Source organism: Pelophylax lessonae (assembly GCF_965119305.1).
Source record: "Pelophylax lessonae genome assembly, chromosome: 4".
Taxonomy (NCBI): domain Eukaryota; kingdom Metazoa; phylum Chordata; class Amphibia; order Anura; family Ranidae; genus Pelophylax; species Pelophylax lessonae.
Window position 1 is genome coordinate 66,053,274 of NC_138771.1, and position 27,517 is coordinate 66,080,790.

Here is a 27,517-nt window from a genome sequence, read left to right on the forward strand (position 1 = left end):
TGTCTGCGAAGTTTTATGCTACTTTGCAAAGTGCAAACAATTGACACGTCTTCTGGTTTACCTGAGCTTGATCCTAGACTGCAACCAGGTAACGCTTTAACTGCTGACAGCATTATGCAAAAAGAAGGAATTTAAAGTGGAACATCCACCCACACATTGCTGGGAATTTTGATATTTGGTATTTAGTTCAGTACAAACCAGGCAACTACCAATTGTTTACATGTGAGAATGGCATGCTCCATATCCGCTTCAATACATGGCACTTTCACCCCCTTTCTGCCCAGGCCAATTTTCAGCTTTCAGCGATCTCACATTTTGAATGGCAATTGCGCGATCATGCTACACTGTACCCATATGAAATTTGTATCATTTTTTTCCACACAAATAGAGCTTTCTTTTGGGGGTATTTAATCACTGCTGGGTTTTTTATTTCATACAAAAAAAAAGAAAAGACAGAAAATTTTGTGAAAAAAAAAAGTTTTTCTTATTTTCTGTGAGTAAATTTTGAAAATAAATAACTTTTCTCCTTCACTGATGTGCGCTGATGAAGCGCCACTGATGGGCACCGATAGGCTGCACTGATGGGCACTGATGAGGTGGCACTAATGAGGAGGTACTAATATGCCACACTGATAGGTGGCACTGATAGGCAGCACTGGGCACTGACGGGCGGCACTGATGGGCACTGACGGGCGGCACCGATGGGCAGCACCATCAGTGCCCACAATCAGTGCCCATAGTACTGCCAGTCAGTGCCCATCAGTGCCTAGATGAGCAGGCACCAATGGGCACTGACTGGCAGCACTATGGGCACTGATGGTGGGCTCTGTGGGCACTGATTGGCACTATATTTCAATTTTCTGTAATCAGGGCACTGATCATCAGTGCCCTGATTACATGTCCCTGTCTCCCCTGTGAGGAGGAGCCGCTGATCGGCTCTCCTCGCCTCACACTCTGACAGTGTGAGGCGAGGAGAGCCGAATAACGGCACTTGCTCATTTACATGTGACCGGCTTTGATTGGACACAGCCGATCACATGGGTAAAGAGTCATGTCATTGACTCTTTACCAAGATCGGGGTCGCGCCGTGTCCTAGCAACACGGCGCGCCCACGATCGCCGATCTGCACGCCCCTGCGGGCGCGCGAGAGAGGCTGTTCTGGTGCACCGTCATATGACGGCGTCCCGGAACAATAGATGCACCGCTCCACCGTCATTTGACGGCGGGCCGGTAGGAAGTGGATATGTAACACAGTGGATGCTTTTTTTAACCCTTTCCCTGCCAGAGAGGTTTGAGGGTTTTTTTGCACATGTTTAAAAATAATTTTAGGCCTGAAGATTTGTTAAAGTAGAACGTAAACCTTTTTTTTTTTTTTTCATCTTGGATAGAGTAATGGAGGGTTATAACCCCCTGTAAGGTTTATTTTTGCTATTTGTGTCCCATTAGGGAGATTTCCCTTCACTTCCTGTCCCATAGCCACAACAGGAAGTGAGAGAAAATCCATCCAAAATGAAGAATTCCCTGGCTGTCACCAGGGCCGCTAGAACTAGTGTCTCCGTTGGAAGATATCCCCTCTTTCTGTTCTGCAGACAACCTTAAATTTGGGATTTTCTTTTACTTTCAGTAATAATGATAAACATGAGAAATAGGGTAAATCTGCCTAACGGGGGCACAGACAGCAATACCAAAACAGGTGTTCTAATGCACCTTCACTCTATCCAAAAATTAAAAAAAAAAAAAGTTTTGCTGTTTTACTTCAAAACCCACAAGCATTATATTTTTTCTGAAAGCAGACACCCTGGAAAATAAAACGGTATTAGTTCCAATTGTTTATTCCACACAATATTTATAATGGTTTATCAAGCACAAACTTTCTGTGAACAATACACTAAAATTAATATTAGGGCACACAAACGAAAACTATTACCCAGTTTGTTTGGTAGAGTATAAAGGTTTGGCTGTGCCAAGTAGATAGATATTTGCCATCAAAACACCATCAATTTTTCATTACCCTTTACAGTGAGGGGAAAAAGTATTTGATCCCCTGCTGATTTTGTAGATATGCTCACTGACAACAGGAATGATCAGTCTATAATTTTAATGGTAGGTTTATTTTAACAGTGAGAGACATAAAAACATAAAGTCCAGAAAAACGCATTTCAAAAAATTTAAAAATAGATTTGCATTTTCATGAGTAAAATAAGTATGGTATTTGACCCCTTCGCAAAACTTGACTTAGTACTTGGTGGCTAAACTCTTGTTGGCAATCACAGAGGTCAGATGTTTCTTGTTGTTGGCCACCAGATTTGCACACTCCTCTTTGCAGATCCTCTCCAAGTCATTACGGTTTCGAGGGTGACGTGGTAGCTCAAACCTGCAACTCTCTCTGCATATTTTCTATGGTATAAAGGTCTGGAGACTGGCTAGGACTCCAGGACCTTAATGTGCTTCTTCTTGAGCCACTCCTTTGTTGCCTTGGTCTTGTGTTTTGGGTCATTGTCATGCTAGAATATCCATCCATGACCCATTTTCAATGCCCTGGCTGAGGCAAGGAGGTTCATGGCCCTGTCCATCGTCTCTTTGATGCTGTGAAGTTGTCCTGTCCCCTTAGCAGAAAAACACCCCCCGAAAGCATAATGTTTCCACCTCCATCTTTGATGGTGGGGAAGGTGTTTTTGGGGTCATAGGCACCATTCCTCCTCCTCCAAACACAGTGAGTTGAGTTGATGTCAAAGAGCTTGATTTTGGTCTTATCTGACCACAACACTTTCACCCAGTTCTCCTCTGAATCATTCAGTTATTCATTAGCATACTTCAGACAGGTGTGTACATGTGCTTTCTTGAGCAGGGGGATCTTGTGGGCGCTGCAGAATTTCAATCCTTCGCAGTGTAGTGTGTTACCAATTGGTGACTACGGTCCCAGCTGCCTTGAGGTTATTGACCAGATTCTCCTGTGTAGTTCTGGGCTTATTCCTCACTGTTCTCATGATCATTGAAACTCCAGGAGGTGAGATCTTGCATGTAGCCCCAGATCGAAGGAGATAGACAGTTATTTTGTGTTTCTTCCATTTGCGAATAATCACACCAACTGTTTTCACCCTCCCACCAAGCTGCTTGGCAATGGTCTTGTAGCCCATTCCAGCCTTGTGTAGGTCTACAATCTAGTCCCTGACATCCTTGGACAGCTTGTCGGTCTTGGCCATGGTGGAGATATTGGAATCTGACGATTGTTTGCTTCTGTGGACAGGTGTCTTTTATACTGGTAACAAGCTGAGATCAAGAGAACTCCCTTTAAGAGAGTGCTGCTAATCTCAGCTCATTACCTGTATATTCTGGGAGCCAGAAATCTTGCTAATTTATAGCGGATCAAATACTTATTTCACTCATTAAAATGCAAATCAATTTATAACTTTTTTAAATGCTTTTTTTTTCTATATTATTTGGTTGTTATTTTGTTATTCTGTCTCTCACTGTTAAAATAAACCTACCATTAAAATTATAGATTGATCATTTCTTTGTCAGTGGGCAAACGTACAAAATCAGCAGGGGATCAAATACTTTTCTCTTTCGTTCATTGACAGACACAGCTCTTCATCTTCATGACCATAGGGCAATGCTGCCCCCTACAGGAGTAAGCTACTAGGCAGAGAAAAGCTTGAGCACGCCTATGTGGCAATCCCTGGGGTTATACTCCCACTTCTTGCTATAGGTAATCAGGTTTTTTTTCTGCCCAGCCAGGAGTAAGGACCTAGTTCCTTGCTGGGATCTCTGGTCCTACATTTTTTTTTCTTTTTACATGGAATTCTGTCCTCCTTTTATTTTGTTCCTGTGAGAATCTACTATAAACTGCCAGACTGGGCGAGGAACTGGATAATCTAGATTCTTAGGGTCCAGACTGTGAGCGTGTTCAGACTGCAGCTGCGCACTAGATCGACTACTGGATGGGGACTGGCCTGCGAGTTAAACATCTTGTGAGGACGCATACGAACTGGCTTTAGCTGGAGTCGCAGCGTTTCCTCCTGGCCAACAGCACCTACATTACGATAGATCGGTGTCCTGTCCAGGGCAGTGCCCACCCTGTTCCTGGTGTGGTAAGTTGCTGTCCCCCCTCTACCACTGGCGGTTATTGGGGCGGACGTGGGACTCTCCCTGGGATGGTCGGATCCCCTGGTTCCCCTCCTTCCCTATCGTGTCACCCCTCCACCTGGCTTGGTGGTCTCTGTGGCCTGTGGCCCCCCATCTGCTCTTACACCCCCCCTCCCCCCCCCCAGGGCAGGCATACCTTTTTGAGGTGCATTTGGGTGCGGCACTGGCGATGGGGGAAGGGTGGAGCGTGTCGCTGATGCTCAAAGATTGCTCCTTGAGGGGGATGGGCCTGGTGGGGGCTACTGTCTGGGCCCACCTCCCTGTTGCCTTAGGACCCCCCCGGGAGCCACGTGGCACAGCGAGGGGCCGCCAGTTTCTTGTAGCCTATTTAGCTACTGATCGGCGGCCATGTTTGTGTAGCCTTGTTGCCATTTTCCTATAGCTTCCCATTGAAAAAAGCGGCGGCTGTGTTTTTGAGCTCAGATGGGCATTGATTCGGCGGTGGGAGTCCTCGGCCTCTAGTGCTAATAGCCAGACATGTCTTTTACTGATCACTGTGCAGAAGCTTCCTGTGAGCTGTTCGGGGGTGGGGAGTGCCTGGGTCTCCCTCTGCCTCTTGCTGCTATATAGCGGTAGTGCTGTGCTGGGCCATGTGGTGCGGACAGTGTGGTGGGGTGTCCCTTACAGTGTGTTTTTACACTTGTGGTGCAGTTTTCCATTTCCATCATGGAGTCACTGAAACATGTTTCACCACCTGATCCACTCTCAGTGGATGCGGGGCCCCACAACTGGCTGCAGTAACGGCGGTCCTGGAGTCCTTGTTGTGGATTTGGTCCTCGGCAAACGAGCAACCAAAAAGCGTCCACCGCCTTTACCTGCTTCCTCTGTCTCTTCAGATCCAGGGTCTAAATCGATTGCTGCGGATGCCAGTTACCCTTCTAGGTCTGCATCCTCGCACCCTGCATGCTTAGATTGTGAGGATGATTCCTCTGTTCCTCTAGCCGCACATGAAAAGGCGTTAGTGGATGCACTGATTGTATCGGTGCGGGAAACCTTACATTTGGAAGATGTGACTGATGCAGCATCAGAGGCGTGGGTCACCTTTGGCACCCACAAGTTCTCCAAAGCGGCAAGGGTGTTTCCCCTTTCCCGCCTCCTGTGAAAATATTGTCTCCAAAACAGTGGGGGTCCCCAAAACGCACCAATGTGATACCCTTATGAGGAGTCCCTCTTTAAATAATGGACGGTACCTCCTGTAGTGGACTCTCCGGTTTCCAGGTTGAATAAAGCCACGGTTATACTGGAAGAAGAGTCTCCGGTCTTCTCTGATTCGGATGATAGGAGGTCAGAGGCCTTGACCCGCTATATTTCCACTGTGGCTGGGTTGGCACCTAGGCCGATGTTTACCATCACCCTGGTGTCACAAGCTATGACTGAATGGGCAAAAGCTTTACACCATGACCTGGAGGAGAAACTGCTCCCTCCTGAGTTTGTGGAGCTGGCGGATCAATTGGTCCAATGGCTACAGTTCGTCTGTGACGCCTCTTTGGATGCCGCTCTCTTGCTTTCTAGGCTGTCTATGCAGTGGTCCTGCGGCGCATTATCTGGCTAAAATGCGGGTCCACTAGGCTTCTAAGAAGGCCTTGTTCGATCTTCCATTCGTGGGAGATAGCCTGTTTGGAGCTTCCTTGGATGACATCATCAAAGGCCTCATGGGGAAAAAGAGTACTCTTCTTCCTCAGGCTTCCAAGGGTAAGGAGTAGTGTTGCAGATGGGGACCCTCCTTTTCTGCTCACAAGCTGCCCTTTCGTTCCCTGGGATCTCAGGACAAGGGATCAAAACCCTTCAAAACCCCCTTTGGGGGTTCCAAGAAGTCGTGGTCGGCGAAACCTGGAGCGGGATCTACCAGGCCTGCAGACAAAACCTCCTCCGCATTAAGGGGCACCCTCACCCGTATCAGGGGTGGGGGGATGTTTTCACTGTTTTCCAGACCCGTGGACCTTCCTAATTCAGGACAAGTGGGTCCAGGAAGTCGATCCGGCCACAAGATCAAGTTTTGATCACACCCGTCGGCAAGGTTCATTCCTTCCAACCTGCAATTATCCCCAGATAGCCTACAGGATCTGTATGGGACAGTGCAAGACTTGTTATCTCAGTTGAGCCGGAGAACAAGGGGGTCCCTGGGTTGGTGACTTCGCTCTCCGGAACTTCTTCAGGGAAAATCCTTTCTTCCCCTGTACTGGACAGTTGTCACCATGGATGCCAGTCTATCGGGGTGGGGAGGCGTCCTCCACACAGATTGTGCTCAAGGGGTCTTGACTTTCAGGGAGTCCGGGCTACCGTTCAATGTACTGGAGCTCCGAGCGATCAGGCTTTGCCTGGATCATTGGACAGTTCGTCTCCAGGGATGTTTGGTACGGATTCAGTCGGACAATGCCATGGCCATGGCCTATGTCAATCCCCAAGGGGCACGAGAAGTATTCTGGTGGCTCGGGAAGTAGCCGGCATTCTAAGGTGGGCAGAGTGGTTTGTTACAGCCCTCTCTGCTGTACACATTCCTGGGGTGTAAAATTGGCAGGTGGACTATCTCAGTCGACAGGCGTTGGATCAAGGAGAATGGTCACTTTATCCGGAGGTGTTCAGTCAGTTGTTTCTCTGGTGGGGGACTCCCGAGGCCTCTCGCCTCAACAGGAAAATTCAGAGGTTTGTGGCACGGTCTCGGGACCCTCTAGCCGATGCCCTAGGAGCTCCCTGGAGTCATTATCGTCTGATATACGCCTTTCCTCCTCTCAAACTTCTGCCACGACTCCTGCGCAGGATCTAGGCAGAAGGGATTCTAGTCCTTCTGGCAGATCTGGTACGGCTGGTTGTGGATGTTTCTTGGAGACTCCCTCTCAGGGTAGATCTCCTGATCTCCTGTCTCTTCCATACGGCTTTACAGTCGCTGGCTTTGACAGCCTGGCTGTTGAAAGCCAGGTGCTGAAGGATAGAGGGTTGTCTGATTTGGTGATTCCTATGCTTTTAAAAGCTAGAAAGTCTACTTCCAGGAAGATTTACCATCGTACTTGGAAGACGTACATTGCGTGGTGTGAGTCCCTTGGGGTTCACCCTTGCTCCTTTTCTGTGACTCAGGTCTTATCTTTCCTCCAGCGAGGGGTCGAGCAACGTTTGGCTTTGAGTACCATCAAGGGCCAGGTCTCGGCCTTGGCAATTTTCATTCAACGTCTATTGGCCTCACACTCCTTGGTGCGTAACTTTCTCCAGGGAGGGAGACACTTGGCTCCCCTGGTGTGGTCTCCATTGCCGCAGTGGGACCTCAATTTGGTGTTGTCAGGTCTTCAGAAACCTCCCTTTGAAAATGTTTGGGAGATTCCCCTGTTTCCGTTTTCCCAGAAGGTGGCCTTTTTGGTGGCTATTACTTTGGCGCACAGGGTGTCTGAGCTGGCGTCGCTGTCTTGCTGTTCACCTTATCTAAATGTTCACAGGGATAAGGTGGTTCTTCGACCATGTCAGTCGTTCCTTCCACAGGTTGTCTCGGATTTTCATGTGAATGAAGACATTGTGTTGCCTTCCCTGTGTCCTAAGCCTAAACATTCTAAGGAAGTTGCCTTGCATTCCCTGGATGTGGTTCGTGCAATAAGGGTGTACTTGGCAGCTACGGAGTCTTTTAGGAAATCAGACTCACTGTTTGTCCTCAGTGATGGACCTCGGAAGTGGCTGGCTGCTTCTGCTGTGACCATTTCCAGAGGAATCAGGCAAACTGTGGTTCAGGCTTATTCTATTAGGGTCGGGTTCCTCCTTTCCCTGGGCGCATTCTACTCGCTTAGTGCCTCCTGGGCCTTCCGTCATCAGGCGTCAGTGGTGCAAGTTTGCAAAGCGCCCACTTGGTCATCTGTGCACACATTCACAATGTTTTATAAAGTGGATTTGTTGGCATTTGTGGAGGCTTCTTTTGCCGCAAAGTTTTGCAGGCTGCTGTTTAGAGGATTGTCCTCTTTGAGGGTGTTTTTTTCAGGTGAGCTCCAGTTGTTCTCAGTTGAGCTCCATGTTACCTGGTTAGCTATGTTTAGCCTTTAAGAAGTTGTTTTTTTCTGCTGTTTCCACCCCTCATGTTTGACATGCTTTGGGACGTCCCTACGGTCATGAAGATGACGAGCTGTGTTTGTCAATCAACAAAAGAGAAAATGGGATTTTTGACTTACCATAAAATCCATTTTTTTCTTCTTCTGACACTGATTGTTACAAAACTGAAATCCTATAACAGGAAGTGGGATTATACCCCCAGGGACTGCCCCATAGGCATACTCAAGCTTTTCTCTGCCTAGTGTCCTACTCCTGTAGGGGGCAGCATAACCCTATGGTCATGAAGTTTAAGAGCTGTGTCGGTCAATGAACATCAGAGAAATGGATTTTATGGTAAGTCAAAAATCTCATTTTTTCCCTCACTATATATTCCATAGAAAATGCTTTAAAGGGCACTACAGGTCATCAATTTAGAGTTAACCATGAATATTAGCCCTAAAATGATTGCTCATTTTGGCATGCATGGTGATTTATAATGTGTATTGTAAGCAATGTTTTCATATGTAGGCACCCCTGATGGGTGCATTTACATTTGTGCATACATGATGGTGGGACAGGCTTTGGGAGGGTTTTTAGGGTATTGGGTAAAACTTTATTTTTGTGCAATTTTTGTTTTCTTTCACAAAAATATATTACATAGGGGACAAACAGTAACCTATGTAATATACTATTTTTAGAATAGGTTCTCTTTAATAGGACATCAGGGGTCTTTTAGACTCCTGATGCCTCATTTAACTTCTGTTGAAGCTAATGGAGTGCGGATTGCGCTCCATTAGTTTCTTCCCTGACCACAAGGGCCAGGGAAAGTAACAACAGAAATTAAAAGTGATGTTTTACATGTTGCTTCAGGCTTTATCCTAGCTAGAAGAGATCAACGAATGAGTGTTCACTGTCTCCCTCTCCTCTATCCAGCGACACCTGACATTTATTTACTGGGCCATAGGTGGGACGGGGGAGCACAGTTCTGGGGTTACAGAAAGTAATTGGGCAGCTGCACAGCTGCCAGATCACTTTTTTCTGAAAGCCGACAGTTGGCTTGTGAACTGTACACACTCCTGGTGGCTGTAGCTGGTCGGAGTGTATGCAAAACCATAAGATATTTGGCAGTGGCAGCAAATAGGTTAAAGTGTTTGCCAAGGAAAAAAAAAAAAACAAAACATATGTGATACCCCTTGTGCGGGTGTTCACCCTTCCTGTGAGTGAGGGACAGATACTTGGGGGACGCTGAGAGAATGGTGTGGATGGCTTCAGATGGGACAGCAATATCTCTCAGGAAATGTATGAAGATGAATGGTTTGACTTTTCAGATTGCTAGAATATTGCAGGAGTGTCTCATAGACACTTGCTAGATAGTGAGATGGGGTGGGGTTTGTTATTGTTAAGTGCCTGTATTCCATTGTTCTATTGTTTCTGTCTGCCTTAAGATAAACTTATTATGGGATGTATATGTGTATTTGGATTGGCTGCTAAGGGGGAGGTGGGATTGTCCCACAGTGTATATCTCTATGTGCATTTGTTTGAATAAAAAGTTTGAGTTCTACCTCACCCTCAATCTAAAGCCATGTCTCTTATTGGGGGAATCTGCTACAAGGGATTGCTATGCTCTTCATACTCCCTTGAATAATCACCAAGATCTTGTAAGAGCTTGTTCCTGCTTCACTCTCTGGGGAAAGAGAGGTTCACCCACTGGAACCTGGAGCCTTGTCGTAGATCCAGGGTGGGTAGGAGACGGCGAGATCCCAACCAAGCTGCGGAGGTTTGTGGGGTCTGCGGTGGTTATGGTGTCTGGTGGATTGCTTGGAGCCATTGGGAAGCACTAGGAGCATCCGTCAATGGAGGTACCCAGTCGGGGTGCCAGTTGATCCATTTTACTCCTCTGTAATACATGCACATTTACTTGTGTTTTATCACTTAAACCCCTGCAAAGAAAATACCTGTTGGGCTGTGAGAAATGCTATCTGCTCCTCAGCTTTGCAGTAGGCTGCCAACACACAGCTTTTTTTGTGGACTGAGTTTTAACAGCTGAGCCCATTGTCTTTTTGCTAAGCTACAAAACTACTCCCCCTCTTCATAAAAAGCATTAAAAGGTCTAAGGTTCAGAAGGAGCCAGATGAATTTCAATCTATCTATGGACAGGGTGATTGTACTGAAGCCGCTCTATCGATCGACTTTAGTACAACCAGCCTGTCGGGTTTCTTTTCATTCGTCACTGCTGGCGGCTGTAGCCACCAGCAGTGGGCATTGTATTCTGATGGCTGGGAAACCTCCCGCAGTCAGAATACAATAGTGCAGCGGGACTGATTGCCCCATCACTGACTGTAAATGGGGGAATCCAGTCATTTTCTTTCCTTCAACCAGTCTTCTTTGTGGATGGAAGTCTACATAGGTCAGCTCTTCTGTGAAGATCAACAGTTTATATTTTGCACTTTTCATAACAAGCTTCCATAATCCAGAACAAAAGGGATAAGAGAAGGTAATTTTTAGGGTTTTCATACATTTTAAAGGGAATTGGACCTGGGCTAAAAAGTGCCTAAGGGAACAACTGTGCTTGTGCCTCATGGAGCCTGTGTGTGCTTGTGTTATTATTTAAATTGATCAATGTGCCACTGTAGAACTCTTGGATCATACACCAAAGCAGGATTCCTGGTCTTGACTTTCTTAACTCTTTTCTTAAAGTGTTACTAAACCCACAACAGTAAAATCAGTGTGTATATGCAGTAAAGCATGCTTGTTATATTCACTGTGAAACCTAAGGGGTTAATCCTATGCATTGTGTAAAAAGGCTGCTTGATCCTCTATGCACAGATCCTCCTCTTCTTCCACTGACTCCAGGACATGTCCGGATAAGACGGAGTCAATGGAGTCAGGCTACACATGCTCAGTTTGGTGTGTATTGCTAGAGATTTTTTTTTTTTATGGGAGAGTGCATGTGGTCAGCACAGGACCGATCATCACTGTCCAGACAAAGGGTCAGGGGTCCTGGATCCTGATCGGACAGCTCAGTGCGGTATGAAAACTCCTCCTACAAGCTTTAACCAGACACTGATAGAAGTCACAAGACTGCTATATACTACTAATTAGAAAAGGTATTTAGCAGTTTATATTTACCAAAAATAATTACATTTCCATGTTCTGTGTACTGTGGGCGACCAGATATAGTGAATGGAGGGCCCTGGGTTTAGTAACACTTTAATGTTCATTCTCCTGTAAGGTAGCAATATAACCGTAGGTCAAATATTTCTGTTTCACTGGATGCCGAGGAAGGTAATATAAAAAAAAAAAGTCCCAAAATGTCAGACTGTCCACCTTTTTGCTTTAAAGAGTAAGGCCTCTTTCACACGGCCGCTCCGTATGTCCGTATATCACCCCATCCGTTTGCGGGTTATATACGGACATAATGCATGTCAATGGGAATGCGGATGTCAGCGTATGACCTTCCCTTGACATCCGACTTGCATCCTTTCAGTTCTGTTCCATTTTTTGGAACGGAACAGAACCCTATTTTTCTTCCGTTTAAAAAACGGAAACGAAAAAATGCAAAATCGGATGTCAGCGGTGTCATCCGCTGACATCCGCAATCCCATAGACATACACTATGTCTGTATATCATCCGCAAACGCATGGGATGATATGCGGACATACGGACCGGATGACATGTCATCCGTGTCCGTAAAAAAAAAAAAAAGTGCCGGAGCGGATCGCAATACGGTACGTTCCGTGTGAAAGAGGCCTAACTGCACTTTTGATGAGGAAAAAAGCATTCCCCTCTTGGTGATCAATGTACATTTTAGGGATTTTAACACACATTGTAGATTCTTACTTTCTGTAATTCTGAAGATGGGAATGGGGGTAGTCTCATAATTAGCAGTCTCATAATTACCAATCAGCTGTTGCACCTGCAGGGCTCTAATGAAGAACATTGCAGGGCCTGTATCTTTTTAGATGTGATTTCCCTTGGCAGTATCTCACCAAAAATGACATTTTTGTTGCTTAGGATACCTGAAATCTGACTTGTGTCTTAGTGCAGACTGGGAAAATTAGTAAGCCAATCGCACAAGCAGGAAATTATGTTTTTGGGGGGCGTTCTGTACACTTTCTGTGTATAGAACTCCTCCAGGTGGCTATATTGCATTTTACAGAAAATTACAGAGCTGCGGGTTGAAAAGAAAAGGTAATTTTTAATAACATTCAAATAGTATATGACTTGTCACAATTCTATACGCTTTATTATTTTTTACTTGCTATTTTTTTTTCCCCCACAAACGTTGAGTTACCCTTTAAATACTAAATGAACTTTTGTTTGGATATGTTACAGGTGATGCACTTATGCATGAAGTGGGAAGTTTAGTTGAAAAGTCAGAGAAGCAAGATACAGAGAATAAAAGTTATTTTATTGCCTTTGCTCGAGTCTTCAGTGGTGTGGTACGCAGAGGGCAAAAGATATTTGTTTTGGGACCCAAATATGATCCAACAGAAGCACTGCCTAAGGTATTTTTTTTTTCATTTTCATTTTAGATTTCCACAAATATAAAAGTCGGTACTTGAACAAGTCTTGTTTTAACTTTACCACTTGGAATGTAGCTTTAATAAAAGATACAGATTTCTTTCAGCATTCCCCAGAGTTACACCATCTTAAAAAGACCCTGTCGCAGAAATAAAAGGTTTCAATGCACATAATAGTAATTTAAAGTTCTAATACTCACCAGTACTATTTCAGTTTCAGCAAATCTTTGCTCTGTTGTTATAGCCACTAGGATTTTTAGCTTTCACTACTTCCAAATATGTTGAATGGTGCCTCTGTCTGCTGAACATTGTGGTCCCACCTGCTGAGCACAACATCATTATTGTGTCCCTTTGGAGCCTGTTTTGTTATTTGAACATAGAAGCCTTGTTCACACTGGGCAATGACATGTGTGCCCCGTGCAGGGCCATGTTTACCTGCACGGCATGCACTACCCACGTGCATCCCTGTGTGAGTAGTCCTAATCATGTCTATTGCGACAAAGTGGTTACTTGGACACAGCCGCTGTGTCCCAATATGACATTGGTGCCAGTGTGGCTCCCCAAATTCACCCAGGGTCCATTAAAGGCTGTGCACCCACACAGATGTCGTATAGGAAGCAGCGGCTATGTCTGTGCAGCTGCTGCATCCCAATAGACAACAATTGGGACTGCCGAATGGGTGATACACGGAACACTTGTTCATCCGCATACCGGCAAAAGATGGCCTTGCACAGGGCACACATATTGTCCCGTGTGAACAAGGCCTAAGACCTGGGGTCTTTGAACGATGGCCCTCCAGTTGTTCAGAAACTACAATTACCATCATGCCTAGTCATGTCTGTGAATGTCAGAGTTTTACAATGCCTCATGGGACATGTAGTTCCACAACAGCTGGAGGGCCATAGTATGAGGATCCCTGCCTTAGACTAAAGAAAAACCTTTTTAAGATACTTCAACTTTAAAGTAAACCTGTCACAAAGCTGGTAATTTTAGACTAAGCGTAGGAATAAAAAATGGATAAGTGGAGGCTACCTTTGGGGAAACCCAATCTGTGGATCCGGAAGTGTAGGCAGCGGAGGTTTCTCTATCGCTCATTGACAGACGTAGTCTTCTTGATTCTCAAGAGCTGGGTTATGTTGTCTCCGCAGGAGTAGGACTAGGCAGAATGACAAAACGTTCTGGCTCCACCCTAGGGGGCAGTCCCTGAGGGTATATCCTCCCTCTCTCTGCTACAGGGAATCAGTCCGTCTTTTAAAGATCCAGTGGATCGCAAGATAGAAGCTATGTCTCGCACCATGTTTTCCTTGATTGGATCAGCTTTCAGGCCAATAATTGCTATTGGTCTGGTTTCGCAGGCTGTAACTGAATGGACCAAGTGGTTACGCCGGGACTTAGAAGAAGTCCCTCAGGCGGTATCAGATTTGTTGGAACAAATGATACAGGGGTTACAGTTTGTATGTGATGCGGCGTTAGACGCCACTCCATTAATGGCGCGAGCATCAGTCTCAGCAGTGGTTCTCAGGCGCACACTGTGGCTAAAAGGTTGGATAGCCGACCAAGGTTCCAAGAAAGCATTGGCTAATATCCCCTTTTCAGGAGAACGTCTATTTGGAGCCAACTTAGATGAGATCATTAAGGATCTCACCGGTGGAAAAAGCACCTTTTTACCGCAAAATTTTAAAGGTAGAGGAACTCGTCAAAGACGAGGGCCTTCTTTTTCTGCTCACAAGAGGTTTTTTCGTCCAGCGGGTGAAAAAACTAAGTCCTCCAAGCCTCCTGCAGGAGGCATCAGGGGTCGTTGGTCGGGCAAGCAAAAGCCCGCCCCCTCCAGACCTGAAGATAAACCATCCAAAGCCTGAAGGTGCGCCCCCACCCATAACTGGGGTGGGGGGACGTCTTCGCCGGTTCCCGGATCCATGGCTTTCCAGAATCCCGGACAAATGGGTTTGCGAAGTCATAAAGTCAGGGTACAAGATCGAGTTTCGATCTCTTCCACCGGCGCGATTCTTCCCTTCCAATATCCGACTATCTCCGGATCGTCTAGAAGATCTGCGGAGAGCAGTCACAGATCTACTACAACAAGGAGTGGTAGTCCACGTTCCTTGGACAGAACGGTTTCAAGGGTTTTATTCAAACCTGTTTACAATACCCAGGAAAGAGGGCAAAGTGCGTCCAATTCTGGACTTAAGAGCACTCAATTCTTTCGTCAACATAAGAAGATTCAGAATGGAGTCCATTCGCACGGTAGCAGCCTTCCTGCATCCAGGGGATGTCCTAGCGTCCATAGACATCAAGGACGCCTATCTTCACATTCCCATTTTCGCAGGACATCAGCGTTTTCTACGCTTTTCCGTAGAGGAGAACCACTATCAGTTTGTGGCGTTACCTTTCGGTCTCGCCACGGCTCCGCGGGTCTTCACAAAAGTGTTGGCCCCAATGTTGGCACTTCTGCGCCAAAGAGGTATATCGATTCTAGGTTACCTAGACGATCTTCTGCTTCATGCAGAGTCTCCTCAGACCTTGCTACAAAACATAGAAATTACTATGATTTCTTTACAGGAATTCGGGTGGCTGGTGAACCAGCAAAAGTCATTTCTGGTTCCCACCCAGAGGCTCGAATATCTGGGTCTAATTCTAGACACAGTCAGGACAAGAGTGTTTTTTCCGGTAGGGAAACTTCGAAAGATTCAATCTGCAGTCCAGTTGTTACTGTCCAACAGCTGGTCTTCCCTTCGGACTTGCATGAGGGTTCTGGGGTTGATGGTGGCTTCTTTCGAAGCAGTCCCATTTGCCCAGTCCCATACCCGAATTCTTCAGCAAGAGATTCTCCTCAGATGGAATCGGAATCCGGAATCCCTGGACAATCAGATACGATTGAGCAAACAGACCAGAGAGTCTCTGGTTTGGTGGCTTCGGTCTCCAATGCTCAGCCAGGGAAAGTCATTTCTGCCAATATATTGGACGATAGTGACCACGGATGCCAGTCTATCCGGATGGGGAGGAATTCTCGGTCAATTATCTGTCCAGGGACTTTGGTCCCCGGAAGAATCCAGATTACCGATAAATGTATTGGAACTGAGAGCGATCAGACTTTGTCTGATTCACTGGACCGAGCAGCTCCAGGGCAGCCCGGTTCGGATCCAGTCGGACAATGCCACGGCCGTGGCTTATGTCAATCACCAGGGGGGCACCAAGAGTGTCCGAGCGGCCAAAGAAGTGGCTTGCATTCTTCGCTGGGCGGAACGATTTGTTCCAGCAATCTCTGCGGTGTTCATTCCGGGGGTGGAGAATTGGCAGGCAGATTATCTCAGCCGTCAGACCCTGGATCAGGGGGAATGGTCCCTCCATCCAGACGTTTTCCACCAGTTGTGCCTACGGTGGGGCACCCCGGATGTGGATCTGTTGGCATCACGATTCAACAGGAAAGTTCAGAGATTCGTGGCTCGCTCCCGCGATCCTCTAGCAGAAACCGCAGACGCACTGATCGCCCCGTGGGGGCAATACCAGCTAATATATGCCTTCCCTCCTCTCGCGTTACTGCCAAGACTTCTTCGCAGGGTAGAGGAGGAAGGAATCCCAGTAATCCTGGTAGCTCCGGACTGGCCTCGTCGAGCTTGGTACGCCGACATGGTCAGACTGGTGGCGGACGTCCCGTGGAGACTTCCTCTCAGAGAGGATCTACTGTCTCAGGGACCGATCTTCCATCCTGCTTTACGATCGCTGGCTTTAACGGCCTGGCTATTGAGACCCAGGTGCTGAAAGACAAAGGTTTGTCAGCTTCAGTTATTCCTACTCTAGTTGAAGCAAGGAAAGCGACTTCCAGAAAGATTTATCATCGCACATGGAAGTCCTACATTGCATGGTGTGAACCTTTGGGGTTCCGTCCTCGGTCTTATTCGATTAGTCGAATATTGGCTTTTCTGCAACAAGGGGTTGAGCAGAAACTGGCCTTGAGTACTATCAAGGGTCAGGTCTCAGCATTAGCCATCTTCTTTCAGAAGCCTTTGGCTACTCATTCCTTGGTGCGGAATTTCATCCAGGGGGTGCGACATCTGGCTCCGCCAGTGCACGCGCCGTTACCCCCCTGGGATCTTAATTTAGTGTTGTCGGTTCTTCAGAAACCTCCCTTTGAAGATATTAGGGAGATTCCTCTACCCACGTTGTCCCAGAAGGTGGCCTTCTTGGTGGCTATTACTTCTGCACGCAGGGTGTCAGAACTGGCCGCATTATCTTGTCGTTCACCATATCTGGTGGTTCATAGAGATAAGGTGGTTCTTCGTCCGAATCCATCCTTCCTACCAAAAGTAGTTTCAGAATTTCATCTGAATGAAGAAATTGTATTACCTTCCCTGTGTCCTAAGCCCAGTCATCCTCGGGAATTTGCTTTGCACTCCTTGGATGTGGTCCGGGCGATCAGGGTATACTTGAAAACGACAGACTCGTTTCGCAAGACGGATTCACTTTTTGTGATCCCAGATGGACCCAAAAAGGGGTTGCCTGCATCTGCCGCGACCATTTCCAGATGGATCAGACAGACGGTAGTACAGGCTTATTCTATTAAGGGTCGGGAGCCCCCGTTCCCTGTTAAGGCGCACTCCACTCGGGCACTTAGTGCGTCATGGGCCTTTCGCCATCAGGCGTCAGTGGTCCAGGTGTGCAAGGCGGCTACCTGGTCGTCGGTGCATACCTTCTCCAAACATTATAAAATTGATGTAATGGCATCGTCTGATGCCTCATTTGGCCGCAAGGTTTTGCAGGCCGCAATTTGAGGAGACCAGTGGTCTACCTCGAGGGTTTTTTTCCGGTGGAAAATTTTTTCTTTAGTCTCATCCTTTGTTTATAATGAGCCTTTAAAACTTCTAGTTTGGCACCGGTTGGGCCTACTAGATTGGATTTGATTTTGTCAATCCCACCCCTCATTTGTGGCACTGCTTCTGGATGTCCCAGCTCTTGAGAATCAAGAAGACTACGTCTGTCAATGAGCGATAGAGAAAAATGGATTTTTGTAAGAACTTACCGTAAAATCCTTTTCTCTTAAGCTCATTGACAGACGTAGTACCCGCCCCTCTATCATTGAGTTGGGTTGGGTTAAATTCTCTGTACTGCTTTAAACAGAACTGATTCCCTGTAGCAGAGAGAGGGAGGATATACCCTCAGGGACTGCCCCCTAGGGTGGAGCCAGAACGTTTTGTCATTCTGCCTAGTCCTACTCCTGCGGAGACAACATAACCCAGCTCTTGAGAATCAAGAAGACTACGTCTGTCAATGAGCTTAAGAGAAAAGGATTTTACGGTAAGTTCTTACAAAAATCCATTTTTTTTAGCAGATCTTGGCCTTTATTGTAAAAGTCCTGTTTTGCCCTGTTCCTGCTTGTCTCCCCTTTTGGTCCGCAACCCCACCCATCAAATTAAAGGACTTCTAGGGAGACTTTGAAGGCAAAATGAAGAGTAGACAAATGTGACTTTTACAAGAAAATTCCAGATTTCCATGTAGTTTCAACTTCCTGTATGTCTGGATCTATTAAACATGTTGACCTCTGGGTCTCACTGCAGGTAACATCTGCTTGTAAATTTTTTTATTGTATACTCCATTTATGACAAGTTTCTTTTAAGCAAAGACTTGTTAAAAAATAACAAACATGTTATACTTACCTGCTCTGTGCAGTGGTTTTGCACAAAGCACCCCCGATACTCCCATTCTTGGGTCCCCTGACTCCTCCCTCCTGCCAAGTGCCCCCAGAACAAGCAGCTCGCTATGGGGGCACCCAAGCACGCTCCCTCCCAAGCTACACAGTTGTTGTTTTGCATGATATAATATAGCAGCTGTTTTGCTCATCTCAGCTTTCAGAAATGAATTTCTCCAAGTCAGAGATTTCATGACTAGATTATCATTTTCATTAATTGGTCTTGGTGGAAAACCACTTGGAAGCTGGCACAATCAAACTTGACTACAATACAAAGGGTTCCCAAAGCTTTTTGGGTTAGCTAAAGAGAAAGTACAGCAAATTCAAGCTCACTTTGCCAGCTTCATTTGTCGGATTAAACTTTACTGATCCCTCTGATAAGTAAGTCTCTGCTCTGGTTACAGTTCTGTAAAGAACAAGCCTATTTAAAAGGATAGGGTGCCCACTTATGGCATGATAGAAGACTGCATAGTATAAATGTGCAATATTTATATGCGCCCAAAAAAATCTACTGTTGGGTTTTTTTTTTCCCTTTTTTTTTAAAAAAAAAAAATGTACAAAAAAATCTATATGTACATTCCCTTATTTTTAATATAAAGAATAAAAAAAAGTTTTTTTTTTTCAATTTTGGGTACAGTTTTTATTTGGGAGCGAGCAAATGTTAAAATCTCTCAGGTTTTTGTTCCTGTGTCTTGACTTCTGTGTTGACTTTTTGACATCCCAATGACCCCATAGAAAGTAGGGAAGAAGTCTGTCCAAGTAGGACACAAACAACTGCAAGAGTTATCACTGGATGTACAGGCAACAAATCTAATATAAATCAGAAAAATATGTTCTGGCTGCTCTTTTTTTTACATACAACGTTATATGATAGCAGTAGTTCTACTCGGGGTGCTCAGTAAAAATAAAAATTGTGTGATTGCCCCATAATTGTATCATATTGGTCTGATGTATTTTCAAAGATTAATCTTAGACTTCAGGTTTCCCTGCCTCTCTCCTCAGAGCTAGCTCTATTGGGTATTTGTGAAGATGACCAACGTTCCCACCACTTTTGTATTACGTCAAAAAGGAGATTTAAATGAAATGGGCCTCACTGATCCCCCCCCCCCCCCGGTTCTATCCTCCTGGGAAGCCATGGTGGATGAGGCCCTACCCATGTATTAAATCACATACAGTGCATTGCGAAAGTATTCGGCCCCTTTGAACTTTTTGACCTTTTGCCACATTTCAGGCTTCAAACATAAAGATATAAAACTGATTTTTTGTGAAGAATCAACAAGTGGGACACAATCAGGAAGTGGAATGAAATGTATTTGATATTTCAAACTTTTTTAACAAATAAAAAACTGAAAAATTGGGCGTGCAAAATTATTCAGCCCCCTTAAGTTAATACTTTGTAGCGCTACCTTTTGTTGTGATTACAGCTGTAAGTCACTTGGGGTATGTGTCTATCAGTTTTGCACATCGAGAGACTGAAATTTTTGCCCATTCCTCCTTGCAAAACAGCTCAAGCTCAGTGAGGTTGGATGGAGAGCGTTTGTGAACAGCAGTTTTCAATCCCTTACACAGATTCTCGATTGGATTCAGGTCTGGACTTTATCTTGGCCATTCTAACACCTGGATATGTTTATTTGTGAACCATTCCATTGTAGATTTTGCTTTATGTTTTGGATCATTGTCTTGTTGGAAGACAAATCTCAGTCCCAGTCTCAGGTCTTTTGCAGACTCCATCAGGTTTTCTTCCAGAATGGTCCTGTATTTGGCTCCATCCATCTTCCCATCAATTTTAACCATCTTCCCTAACCAACTGATTTGTGCAGTATACGACTGATTGTTGTCCTATGGACAGAGTCTCCCACCTCAGCTGTAGATCTCTGCAGTTCATCCAGAGTGATCATGGGCCTCTTGGCTGCATCTCTGATCAGTCTTCTCCTTGTATGAGCTGAAAGTTTAGAGGGACGGCCAGGTCTTCGTAGATTTTCAGTGGTCTGATACTCCTTCCATTTCAATATTATCGCTTGCACAGTGCTCCTTGGGATGTTTAAAGCTTGGGAAATCTGTTTGTATCCAAATCCGGCTTTAAACTTCTCCACAACAGTACCAGGAAAGGTTAAAGGACCTTAACATGTATAGCTTGGAAGAAAGAAGAGACAGAGGGGATATGATAGAAACTTTTAAATACATAAAGGGAATCAACTCGGTAAAGGAGGAGAGCATATTTAAAAGAAGAAAAACTACCACAAGAGGACACAGTTTTAAATTAGAGGGGCAAAGGTTTAAAAGTAATATGAGGAAGTATTACTTTACTGAGAGAGTAGTGGATGCATGGAATAACCTTCCGTAGCTGCAAATACAGTGAAGGAGTTTAAGCATGCATGGGATAGGCATAAGGCTATCCTTCATACAAGATAGGGCCAGGGACTATTCATAGGATTCAGATATATTGGGCAGACTAGATGGGCCAAATGGTTCTTATCTGCCGACACATTCTATGTTTCTATGTTTCTATCTCAGACCTGCCTGGTGTGTTCCTTGTTCTTCATGATGCTCTCTATCACAGTGCAGGTGCATTTATACGGAGACTTGATGACACACAGGTGGATTCTATTTATCATCATTAGTCATTTAGGTCAACATTGGATCATTCAGAGATCCTCACAGAACTTCTGGAGAAAATTTGCTGCACTGAAAGTAAAGGGGCTGAATAATTTTGCACGCCCAATTTTTCAGTTTTTTATTTGTTAACAAAGTTTGAAATATCCAATAAATTGTGTTCCACTTCATGATTGTGTCCCACTTGTTGTTGATTCTTCACAAAAAATTACAGTTTTATATCTTTGTTTGAAGCCTGAAATGTGGCAAAAGGTCGCAAAGTTCAAGGGGGCTGAATACATTCGCAAGGCACTGTATATGAATAGAGGGTATTCTTGGAAGTAGAACAGGTTTGTTCCCTATGGACTTCTAATTGAGGCGCTAATTGATGTTTTTTTATTGTTGTTGAGACAGGGAATACCGGTAAGTTCTTATCCCTCTTCCCCCACCTCTTCATTTTCCTCTCAACCACCTCCTCCTCCCCTCCTGCCTCATCTGGGGGTATTCAGGAACCAAAGCCCACATTCAATAACTGGGGTAAAAGTGATTTCGATAGTATGATGAAGTCTATGCAGGACATACTAGAATGATAGACAGAGAAGCAGAAGAACACTCTGGTTTTATGTGTGATGTGTTTATATCTCCATGAGTCAACTAGTGCAAAATCTGTTTGAAGGCATACGATTCTTGTTGCCTGGTCAGGAATGGAGGGATTTGAAGTGGAGCTTGATGTATCTAAGCTTTAATTGAGGGTGGTATTTAAAAAAGTCACCCAACCAAATGGCTGGGACAGATGGTGGGCCACAAATAAGAAACCATTGCCAAGTATCGCAGAGCTATAGGGAGGGGGAATAAAAAATATCATAAGCAACAGTGGAGAACCAAACAGAGCATACAAAAAAAATATCTACCCCGTGGATCCAAGACTGACTCCAAAAGTTCAAAATCAGATAGATTTAGCAATAGGTATGGAAACACCACAGGAATGTGTGGTAAATGTAGCGTGATGCACCCATCCTATCCAGTTTCGCTTTAGGGCACAAACCTTTTACTATTAAGAATAAACAGGCAGCACTGAATATTCATTCCTAATAGTGATGGATCACTCAGCACTGCGGATCTTTGCGTGTCTATCAGTGGTTGCTTGTACACCTACACAGCCCAGCCTTTGGATCATAGGGCATTGCAGTATTTTTGAATGAGGGTTCCACAATGTTGGGCCAGTGCTATGTATAACACAGCCCAAGATTGCTGATTGCTCATAAAACTGAAAGATTATACAGCTGCCTCATCCAGAACTGTCACTCACAAATCAGTCTCCTTTCTAGCACCATTGCCTGGAAAGGGGACACCAGTCTAAGGCTCCATGTACACGGGACGTTGTTAAAAGTCCCTTTGAATGCTGGAATTTTTAGGATGTTTGAAACGTCCGTACGGTTGCGTTTGTACCCGCGTTTAGCGGGCGTTTGCGTTTAGAACCGTTCCTAAAGGTCAAAAAAATTATTCCCCTTTAAAATGAAAAAGCGCGAACGCTAAACGCGGGTCATCACGTTCGGACGCGTTCGGTCGCGTTTTTGCGTTTGAAACGCCAGGAAACACACGTTCGAACGCAAATAAGTGCGTTCTAAAAAAAGTCCCTGAACGCAACTGCCTGCAAATGACTGTAAACGACCATGTGTACATGGACAGATAAGATAAAATGTAGATGGGTTCAGGGGCTTCTAAAAAAAATGCCCAACTGCTCCTAAACGGCCATTTCCAGCGTCCCGTGTACATGGAGCCTAACTATGCTGCTTAGAAACTAAGGGAAGGCTTTGAACGGGAAGTGCTATATGCAATTGGTCCCCTAGGAAAAAAAAAAAAACAATAAAATATTTAATAATAGTGCTTCTCTAAACTGATTAAGACATTGACCTGCTTTTATTAGTCCAGATTTAGGTTAGGATGGAGATGCACTATACTTACCCACTGTTGGTGGGGCTGCAAACTATGCAACAGGAACTCCAATATGACAGTAAGGGGTCCTCTAGCTAGTAGAATTTACATGCATTTCAGCTACATCTTCAATATGTATTACATCTGATGGCATATATATTCACATTGTCTTTTTACATCTCTGGTATTTCTAATGAAAGATAGCTGAACGGGAAGTTGGATAGACTTTTAGGCTTCAGTTCTGTGTCACATCTAGCAGATCTACCCCACTTCAAATATTGTTGTTTCTTATGATCAGATGTGCTGTGGTGACAATTTGGTGAGTGGGAGATGCTAGTCCAAGCTTACGCCAAACAAACATATGTTCTCATAATAACTCAGAGAGCTCATACATATTTCTCTCACTGATTAATGTACGTTATGCAGACTTTCATCTTACTATTAAAAGTATCACACACAGCATTTTGTTGGTGGCTGTAACCGTGTACATATGTGGCACAATTAAGGCCCATTTCAGCATGTGACAAGTAGGAGGCAGTAGGAAGTGGACAGACTACTTAGCTAAATTTTCAATAGAGAGCCATTTATTTTGCAGCTTGTAATTGATACAGATTTGTAACTGCTGATTTGCCATATGGTTAACAGAAGGAGAACATGGCAAGTCTAGAAAATGTTATCTTTATACAAATGTTCATGTTACTTATGATGGATGGCGTTAGAAAGAAGCCTGTTGCCATAGGTCCGTCATATGATTCATGCTATGTTACTTGGTTTGCCTTTACTGTGCTGCTTGCTCCATATATATATATATATATATATATATATAATCCATATTCTTTTATACACTATATTACCAAAAGTATTGGGGCGCCTGCCTTTACACACATGAACTTTAGTCTGTAGGTTTCCATATTGAGTTGGTCCACACTTTTCAGCTAAAACAGCTTCAATTCTTCGGGGAAGGCTGTCCACAAGGTTGAGGAGTGTGTCTATGGGAGTGTTTGACCATTCTTCCAGAAGTACATTTGTGAGGTCAAACACTGATGTTGGAAAGAAGGTCTGGTTTGCCGTCTCCACCCTAAATCATCCAAAAAGTGTTCTTTCGGGTTGAATTCAGGACTCTGCGCGGGCCAGTCAGGTTCCTCCAGCCCTAACTCGCTCATCCATGTCTTTATGGACCTTGCTTTGTGTCCAAATCATTTGGTGGAGGTGAGATTAGGATGTGGGGTTGCTTTTCAGGGGTTGGGCTTTGCCCCTTAGTTCCAGTGAAAGGAACTCTTAAGGTGTCAGCATACCAAGACATTTTGGATAATTTCATGCTCCCAACTTTGTGGGAACAGTTTGGGGATGGCCCCTTCCTGTTCCAACATGACTGTGCACCAGTGCACAAAGCAAGGTCCATAAAGACATGGATGAGTGAGTTTGGGGTGAAGGAACTTGACTGGCCTGCACAGAGTCCTAACCTCAGCCCAATAGAACACCTTTGGGGTGAATATGAACTGAGACTGTGAGCCAGTCCTTCTCGTCTACATCAGTGCCTGACCTCACAGATGCGCTTCTGGAGGAATGGTCAAACATTCCCATAGACACACTCCTAATCCTTGTGGACAGCCTTCCCAGAAGAGTTGAAGCTGTTATAGCAGCAAAGGATGGGCCAACTCAATATTGAGCCCTACGGACTAATACTGGGATGCCATTAAAATTCATGCACGTAAAAAGACAGACGTCCTAATACTTTTGGTAATATAGTGTATTATTGTAATTCTTCACTTTGCTAAGACTTTGTCCTCTACTTTCAAATTTTTTTGGTTGTCGTCGGTGACATGTACCCACACAAATCCCCCATGTGTACAGGATAGTGGCTAGATAACAAGGCTTCTGCCTAGCATCATAGGGTCTACAGTTCATATCCCAACCACAGCATTACCTGCCTGGAGTTTGCATTGTTCTCCCTTTGCCTGGGTGGGTTTCCTGCTGGCACTCCGGTTTTCTCCCACATTCCAAAGACATGGTGGAAGATTAATTGGCTCCTGCTCAAATTGGTATGTATGAATGTGAGTTAGGGACCTTAGATTGTAAGCTCCTTGAGGACAGGAACAACTTATGTGAATATACCATACCGTATGTACTCGAGTATAAGTATTGAGTTTTTCAGCGTGTTTTTTTTTTTTTTTTTTTATTAGTTGTCAAAGATTTTTATTAGTTTCAGATAGAAATGAACAGCAAAGCATCAAAATGCACAGCAGGTTGAGAATAACAACAAGGTATAACATGGTATAAACATGGCGTGTACAGCATAACAAAAGGAATTTGGACTGTGAAGTCCCGCAAACCTAAGAGATTGAGGAAGACATACAACGTAAGTAACAAACCCTCTAACGATCCAGGCACCCCTATTGGGGACTAACTGTGCCAGGAGACTAATAAAGTAGTCCTCTCAATGTCCATGAAGGTTGGAATGTTCCGTGCCAGGAAGCTGTAGCTGTACAGTAAAGGAAGCAGCCGCGAGAGGCAATTGAAAAAGCCCCCGGCAGCCCCTTAGTGGGGCCAGCGGAGCCGTGTAGATTGCAGTCATCTGCATAGTCAGCGTGTTTTTTTATGCTGAAAAAGCCCCCCTCGGGTTATGCTTGAGTCACTGGCTCACTTACTTTTTAAAAATGGCGCCCGGCGCCAACATGTCACTGCGCATACTCCGTCTGCCTGGGAATAGCTGAGCGTGTACGGGCTTTCCAGAGCATCGGCGGCGCATGCGCGGTGATGTGTTGGCGCCGGGCGGCGCCATTTTTAAATCTAAGGCGCCTCACTGACAGGTAAGTGAGACTCCTCCGCAGCCCCTGCATTTCCTTATGCAGTGCTGCGGGCATGGTACAGGACATTCTCCAGTACCATGCCCGCAGCACTGTATCTCCTGTGCCATGCCTGTACCTACTGTGCCATGCCTGTACCTACTGTGCCATGCCTATACCATCACCTGTGCCATGCCTATACCATCACCTGTGCCATGCCTATACCATCACCTGTGCCATACCTATACCATCTCCTGTTCCATGACCTGTGCCATGCCTGTTCCTTTAACCTGTGCCATGCCTATACCATCATCTGTGCCATGCCTGTACCATCACCTGTGCCATGCCTGTACCATCTCCTGTGCCATGCCTGTACCATGACCTGTGCCTGTTTTGTGTCTCGTGGTGGTCCAGTTGGGTCCAGTAGCTGCTGCATTTCCCACCCTAGGCTTATACTCGAGTCATTAAGTTTTCCTAATTTTTTGTGGTAAAATTAGGTGCCTCAGCTTATATTCGGGTCGGCTTATACTCGAGTATATACGGTATATGTAAAGTGCTGCGGAATTTGACAGCACTATGGAAGTACCTTAAATAAATAAAGAATAAATGTCTCTATGCCCATGTTATATGTCTGTGTCATCCAATACCATGCATTATAAAGTTTGAGATATTAGTGCAGCAACATCAGCTCACTACAGGAAGTTAGGAATTTCTGGATTACTGGCAGGATCGACAGGTATTTTCTGTACTTCCATCATGTACTACATTTTTATTTAAAATTTTGCTCAAACAATGCATCCAGGAAGTATTCACAGCACTTTTTCCACATTTTGTTATGTTACAGCATTCCACAATGCATGAAATGCATTGTTTTCCTCAAAATTCTACAAACAATACCCCATAATGACAATGTGAAAGAAGTTTGTTTAAAATCTTTGCAAATTTATAAAAACAAAAAATAAATCACATGTACATAAGTGTTCACAGCCTTTGCCATGGCACTCAACATTGAGCTCAGCATCCTGTTTCCAATGATCATCCTTGAGATGTTTCTACAACTGTCCACCTGTGGTTAATTCAGTTGACTGGACATGATTCGGAAAGGCACACAACTGTCTATATAAGGTCCCACAGCTAACAGTGCATGTCAGAGCACAAATCAAGCCATGAAGTCCAAGGAATTGTCTGTAGACCTCCGAGACTGGATTGTATCGAGGCATAAATCTGGGAAAGGGTACAGAAAAATATCTGCAGAATTGAAGAACCCAATGAACAAAGTGGCCTCTATCACCTGTAAATAGAAGAAGTTTGGAACCACCAGCACTCTTTCTAGAGCGGGCCGCCCGGCCAAACTGAGCAATCATGGGAGAAGGGCCTTAGTCAGGAATGTGACCAAGAACCTATTGGTTGCTCTGACAGCACTCTAGCATTTCTTTGTGGAGAGAGGAGAACCTTCCAGAAGAACAACTATCTCTGCAGCACTCCACCAATCAGGTCTGTATGGTAAAGTGGCCAGACGGAAGCCACTCCTCAGTAAAAGGCACATGACAGCCCACCAGAAGTTTGCCAAAGGGCACCTGAAGTACACTCGGGGCATGAGAAACACAATACTCTGGTCTGATGAATAAAAGATTGAACTCTTTGGCCTGAATGGCAAGCGTCATGTCTGGAGGAAACCTGGAGGTTTTTAAGCGGCAGGAACTTGGAGACTAGTCAGGATCAAGGGAAAGATGAATGCAGCAATGTACAGAGATATCCCTGATGTAAACCTGCTCCAGTGTGCTCTAGACCTCAGACTGGGGTGAAGGTTCTTCTTCCTACAGGACAACGACCCTAAGCATGCAGCCAA

At 45.0% G+C, this 27,517-nt stretch overlaps 1 protein-coding gene across 1 annotated transcript in view; it reads left to right on the forward strand.

Annotated features, from left to right (window-relative positions):
* The window catches only part of EFL1 (elongation factor like GTPase 1), a 669,975-nt gene that overhangs the window by 224,111 nt on the left and 418,347 nt on the right, over positions 1 to 27,517 (forward strand). Inside the window, exon 14 of the mRNA XM_082255636.1 lies at positions 12,483 to 12,657. Within this exon, the coding sequence (XP_082111762.1) occupies positions 12,483 to 12,657 (175 nt within the window). The remainder of the gene's footprint in view (positions 1 to 12,482; positions 12,658 to 27,517) is intronic.